At 37.9% G+C, this 6987-nt stretch overlaps 1 protein-coding gene across 1 annotated transcript; it reads right to left on the bottom strand.

The window, feature by feature from the left end:
* Positions 1–2115: 2115 nt before the first annotated feature.
* On the bottom strand, positions 2116–2730 carry LOC127095405 (uncharacterized). Its single transcript, XM_051034103.1, has one exon. It carries the CDS (start codon positions 2728–2730, stop codon positions 2116–2118), a length of 615 nt encoding a protein of 204 aa, XP_050890060.1.
* Positions 2731–6987: the final 4257 nt, after the last annotated feature.

The raw sequence follows: 6987 nt of genomic DNA, 5'->3' as shown, positions 1-6987 counted from the left end.
TCGTCTCCATAATCATAAACATTATGGATCTTGTGACTGTTCCTACGGTTAACTCGACCTGGATGACACCAAGGGTGGAACCCATTATACCCTCATAAATGGTAAGCACCATATTGTGAGGTTTGGCATCAGTGTCGTACTTGCCAATTTTTCTCAACATGTGATGCAGAATCAAAATCACGGTTGCGCCGCAGTCCATTAAGATTTTATTAATGGGGACATCTTCGACCTTCCCAGTAATGAAGAAAGGCTTAAGATGACTCTTCATAGCCTCGTTGGGTCTCTCGAATAAGGCATTTTGCTCCTCAACGCAACCATTATTCATCACGTAGTAGCATACTGGCTTATGAGCATCCATTTCTCTTTCCGTAATGTTGTCGGTATCTTCGACCTCTGTGATTCGGTCGAACTCCCCGGGCATCACAGACACCACACCGACTAAAATATCCAAAGAAGCCTCTGATCCTGAGTCGAAATTATCTATCAACATTTCGCCTTCAATAGCCATTTGATCATATCTTTCTCTGGTCGTCTCTGCTGGATTATTAAATTTTCTTTTATTGAAGCCTAAGTGTTCCTTTTGTATTGAAGGCATGTTGGTGCTGGACTCAGCTTTGTATTTTTCACCACCATCCCTTTGGGCTTTCCTCCTCCTCTACTCCCTTCTCCATTGAGACCTTTTCATGGGGTTTTTTCCTTTATAATTTTCAGATACATGGGAGGTTTTCTTGTCAGCCTGAAATTCTCTATGGTAAGCTAACGACGAACCTCTATCAATTTCGAAGCTCTGCCATTTCCCTTTGCTGCATTTCCTTCCATCTACTAGCTTTACCCACTTCCCATTTGAAGCTTCAGCACTGGGTTTGAAAGAAATGGGTTTAGTAGCAGGATCTTTTCGTTTTGCTTCACCAAGCTTCACCATCGACCGTCTTGGATCATAGTATCTCCTTGGGTCGAAAGCCCTTATGGGCTGAACAACACGTTGATCTTGAAAAGCTTTGTGACCCTCTTGGTGTTTCGCCCTCCTTACTCCCTCGAGGTTTTGGGTCGTCTTCTTGTTGAACACAACATTGCACCAGGGGCACAACATGACTTCTGATTACTTCTTCTGACACCTTCGGAGGAAATCAAACAGTGTTTCGTCCTCTTTGGGGAAGGCGATTTTATTATATTCTTCCTGTTGACATTCATTGTCAACTTCCATGGAGGTCTCCTAGGATATATCGACCATATTAACCTCCAAGTTGACATCTTCAGTGATGTCCAACTTCTAGAATTATAATTGAAGGCCCTTGGTGGCCTTATCTATCTACACGAAACCATCATAAATTTCCTTGTTGATTATCATCAGATTGGAATCAGTGGTTCCAGCGTCGGAGACATCAATGCTCTTGTTGGTGGCATCTCCCACAACTTCCTGAACGAAGTCATTAAAAGATTCCTAATCAAGATGTTCATAAATCCTAGCCATGACAGGTTCGTTGATGAAGTCTTTAGTGAATTTGGTCATGTCTAAATCTTTAGTGACTTCGACCAAGTTCACTTCCTCTGGCTCTGTATAGTGGGCATCATCCACTTATAGAGGATCGGAGTCGATCTTCATTTGGCTCCGAGGTTTGTCTGCAAACTTGAGTCTTCTTTCTTGGATGGCATTCTGCACAAGATCCCTGAAAAGAAAACATTGAGATGTTTTATGACCCAAAAAACTATGATACTTGCAAAACCATATTTTATTTCTTTGTTCTAAAGGAGGCACTTTAGCATCCGGGGGTACTATCATTTGACCATCCTTAACTAACAAATCGAATATTTCGTCACATTTTGTAACGTCGAAAGTGTAAGTTTTCTTAGGAAATTTATCATTCTTTTCTGGTTCAATAGGATTTTTTCATTCGACGGGGCTAAAACCTTACACGCGTAAGGTGGCCCTTGCTTCAACTCAGCAAGGTCGATTTCATTTTCGTCAAAGTCTGAAGGCCCGTTACAGAACCCTTCATCATCATTTCTAAAATCGACATAGACTACTCTTTTATTCTTATTTGCTCTAGCCTTTTCTTCCTTCAAGCGTTCTAACTGTCGAACCCTATCAGCCAGTTGGGCCATATCTCTCAAATACTAGGAATCTAACTTCTTCCTAATAGAATAGTCAAGGCCCCCAACAGCCATTTCGACTAGTTCATTCTCTGGCACTCGCGTAAAGCACCTAGCTTTGAGTAATCGAAACCTATTTAGATAGTCATCAATTGGATCAGTAAACTTTTGTTTAATACTAGCCAATTCCTTCAGACTTATCTTCATTTGTCCCATGTAAAACTGCTCATGGAACATTCTCCCTAACTGATTCCAAATATAAATTGAACTTTGTGGCAAGGTGGTGAACCATGTGAAGGCATTCTTTGTGAGATAACTTGGGAAAAACTTTATCCTAAGGCTTTCGTTGTTCGAAATGTCTCCTGCCTCGATTAAATATCTAGCCATATGTTCGATAGTGGATTCAGTAGTATCCCCAGAGAACTTAGTGAATTTGGGGATTTTTGTTTTAAGGGGTGCTTCTGCCTGTAGGATATATTCCGGCAAAGGTGATGTATAATTTGGCCTTCGAAGGCTAAAGTTTACCCCATTTAGAATCATAATCCTTTCGACCATGGATGCTAGATTATTATCTGTCGTCGTATCGTCATGTCGAATCTGCCGTATGACATTATCGACGTTTTGGTTTCTATTTACCATTAATACCCTTGGCTCCCTTTCTTTGGGTATTTGTGGTTCGATCCTAGGGGGTCCGATTCCTACTTCCTAATTCACCATCTCTGGTTACGGTTAATTTTGTGGGATCTGGTTGATAATAAGGTCTTCTTCGAAGGTTGCCCCCTGGTTTTCCCTTACCCAATCCCTCGGAGGGTGTCGATGAGGATGTGGTACACCTAGGAATTCATACATTCGCACCACCTGCGTTGTCATCTGTTAATTCGACTAAGCCGTATTTTGAATCAAGGGATTTAATACGATGGTTAATGTTTGGGTAAGCATTTGGACCATCTCATGGTTGCTTTCGTCCATCTGTTGTCTCCACACTGCTGCAGAATTATTAGTAAGGCTAAGTATTTGTGTCTGGTGTCTCAAGCTTGGAGACTGGTTGTTTCGACCCATGTTAACCTTAGACCCTTGTACTTGAGAGTTTATGTTAACTACTAGTTCTGAAAAGGTCGAACTATCATTGTGTAAACTTGTCATCACTGAAGTTGGCATTCCATACGGCTGTTCTCGACCACCAAATGGTATAGAGAAACCAGGGGGTATCAAAGGCCTGTTTGGAACATTTCCAATTGGTGGGGGTGTGTGGAGGCCCCCTAGGCCCAATGTAAGTTAAAATCAGTTCAATATGGGGAATCGAATGCGTTGGCATCAGATTTTCCAAAGATGGAACCATTTCAGACACGTGCATTATGGCAGTGTTCGCCCCTATCGAAGAAGAAGGGGGTGATATATTGCTGGTTGATGGATTTTGAGAATTTTGGTTATCTGGCGCATTTAAATTCGTCATTCTCTTAGTGGATTTTCTCCTTGGTCTGTGTTCGTTGGTTATGGCTATTTTACCACTCCTTAATAACATACAACAGATTCTTTCGAAAAAAAGAGGAGAAAATGAATGAACAACCAGAAATAAAAAACATTTTCAATTTTCTAAAAAACGTTAGCACCGTCCCACTAGGCGTGCCAATTTGTTTACCGTGAAAATTGGTAAACAACCACTGATCTTCCAAATTACTAAATTTGGTTGCTTACAGGATCGATCAGATTGATCCTAGAACATGTGCTAATTGTTTAAAGTGAATTCTAGTAAATACGAATACTTCGACAGTATTGTGATGACAATAGTGAATGAACTATTTAGACAATAAAAGACCAATACGAATTAAAGAGAAAGATTGTAGAAGAAATGATGATAACTAGCAGTAAAGAAGAATATTTGAAATAAAGAAGTATTTTTGGAAAAATAAAGATAAATTGTATTGCTTCAAAGTAACTGACAATGGTGTAAAACAAACGTACATTTCTTAATTTACATTTCCTCTTCACACGGGTACTTGGTAAATTTTACAAACTTTGTACACATTTTGACACACACCGATCCTAACACTAAGACCCTCTATTTATAGTTAATCGAGATAACCGTTTCCAACGGACCCTTAATCACTTCGAGACAAATGGTACTTTGCATGGATGCAACTATCCATTATGCTCCACATGTACCTTCAACAGTTTCAGATAAGAACAAAGCTCCCTCATTTATTTGAATTTTGAATCTCCAATCGAAACCGTCTTCAAAATATTTAAAGAAATATTTCTAAGTCCTAACTGCATGCTGGCCCTTCTCGCCCAAGGACTTTCGACTGGATCTCCCTAATATCAGATTTGGTCGAAAACACCTTCATTGGTCGAAAACATCTTCACATGGGATTTCCATTTTGCAACTCTGAAATGGGCGTTGAAATTATGAGCTAACACATTGTTAGATTAAAACTAAAATGTATAAAAACACGTGACACTACCTAAATCTATTGGCAGTTCGTTCTTTGACCTTTCCTTATTTAATTATCTTTTAATACCACTCAACTTAGTGAACTGTTCCATCCTTTCCAGAAAGTGATCATGCCAAGTTTCAGCATCTTGGGTGAAATGTGATGTCTACTCTAGTGATGTCTTTGGTATAGGACATCCCGGTTTCAAGTAAACTTAAACAAAATGTTGTATTTTTCAAAGCCATCCAATACACATGATGCATCCAAATGGATTTTTAGGTAGCTTATTCTGAAGTGGAAAAAATGTTTCTGAGAAACTGTATCTTTTCAAATCAATACACACGTTTTCATAAGCACTTGTTAAAGATGTCCAATTTCAGGAAGCTACATCCATTTTGCATAAAATACCAGACCACTAACACAAGGAACAAGAGCATTGATAATTGCATCATAATTTTATTTCCCCCCCATATAGCGATGTGTATGATTCATTATGCTTCATTATCTCGTGTATAAGCCGATGGTGGGAAGTTGGTTGCGACCCATATCTCCTTTACCAAGTAAACCCGAAATATCTCGAAAACCACAGTTCCCATCACCTTCAATATCTACAATCCGCTCAATGTATTTGTGCATAAAAAGCGACATCTCTTTAATGCGTATGACTTTTGGTAATGATGATGGATGAAATGGTTTTCTAATGAGAGCACCCTTGAAAACACTTTTTTTGAGATTTTAGAGTTGGAAAGTCCAAAAAATGCGAGTCAACATGTTAACTATATGGAGGAGACTGTCTCATAGAGTTATTACTATATGTCAATTTGACCTATTTAGGGAAACCCTTTGTTTTAACCGGTTATGACAATTGTCTAAAATTTGTTGTTTATGTACAGGAAATCTTCATCAACTACTCTTTGATGTGCAATTTCACAATGTCATCAACTTTCAAAAATCTCTGTTGGAATACTTCCCATTCGGTCATAATAGTTATAATTTATTTATCATCCTTCATCACACCATCATCATCAAACCAAAGCCTTTTCTAGTGAGTGTAAACTTCATCCATATATGATGGTTTATCAAGCTTTATCTTATTTGAAATTAAACAAACACATGAAGATTGTACCTCTTCCTAAGTGTAGAACCACACTTTGAACTATTTGAATCTGTTTTATTTGCTCGTCTGGCTTCGTGAAAAATAAAATTCAATCCTGCGAAAGATATATTTCCAACCAACTATGAATAAAGGAAGTTGTCTTTGAATAAGTGTTCTAACATAATCATGCTCTGGCCAAAAGATGTTTGTATCTCATTATATTTGTTTCAGAGCATTTGGTTCACCGGGTCCTAATCTCGAAAAAATCATCTTTACTATTTCCCAACTTATTCTTCAGTATACCATGTGCAGATTCAACTATGCTAATTGTTGTATTTCCAAAGTGTCTAACCTTATCGTTTCAGACACAATTAATCTTCTCCTTCACTTGGTCCAAAATAGTACCTCAACATATTTCAGGAAATCGGGATATCTCTCACACACCCTCCTGAAATGTATTACAATTTCAACATATAACTCTTCCATGGAAGAATTTACTATACCATTCTAGGCATCAATTATCTTTTTCAACACAACACCATGTTTGACCATTTTTCCATCTTCGCATTTGATTTCTTTGGTGCCTATCACATATTTTAGTCGACTTCTCACATTTTGTTTATGTAATATTTACAAAGTAATGCATACGATTAAGAAAACACCAACCTATTTCCTCAAAGTGGTGTCATGATCGATGATAATTACATTTGGCATGTTTTCTTGGTTCTTTAACATAATCTTTCACATTTCCAAAACCCATGTAGCATTGTCCTCTTTTTCGGAATCCAAAAATGCTAAACTGATTAAAAAATTCATCTCTGTAGAAGTAACACCAATAATTTCCATAAGCGGAAGCCTATTCTTGTCTATTTTATATGTTGAATTAATAATGAGCAGAATGGGAAATTTGTTGAACAACTTGATGAAATCGAGATGAGTCCAAAATATATCTCAAGCGGTGACTTTATCCTCACAAAATCTATACCTAGAAACATTGTGATCATCCTCCAAAAGCTTCAACAGTTGTTGTATTTTAGATCTTGGACCTCTTATCACCTTGTTGTTTCGGGCACACACATTGTATACTCGTTTGATATTTGAAACAATTTAAGGTCTTTTCGGTTTGAAAGTTGCAAGTATGTTTTTCGGCAACACCATGTTTAATGTCATGTCTAAAACAAGTTCCTTCTCCTCCAGAATAAGGCAACATACAATGTGATGACTGGATAGCTTGTCATAAAAGGCATGACTATGTATACTAGAAACCATATTAAATTTGCATGTATCATTGACCTTAAGGTATCAACGCAATTTAAAAGGACACTTAGATTTTCTTGATCAGGTGTCATCATCTTTGAACTTCCTAAT

This window comes from Lathyrus oleraceus, chromosome 1 (genome assembly GCF_024323335.1).
Source record: "Lathyrus oleraceus cultivar Zhongwan6 chromosome 1, CAAS_Psat_ZW6_1.0, whole genome shotgun sequence".
Taxonomy (NCBI): Eukaryota; Viridiplantae; Streptophyta; class Magnoliopsida; order Fabales; family Fabaceae; genus Lathyrus; species Lathyrus oleraceus.
This window is presented reverse-complemented; position numbering and strand designations above follow the sequence as displayed.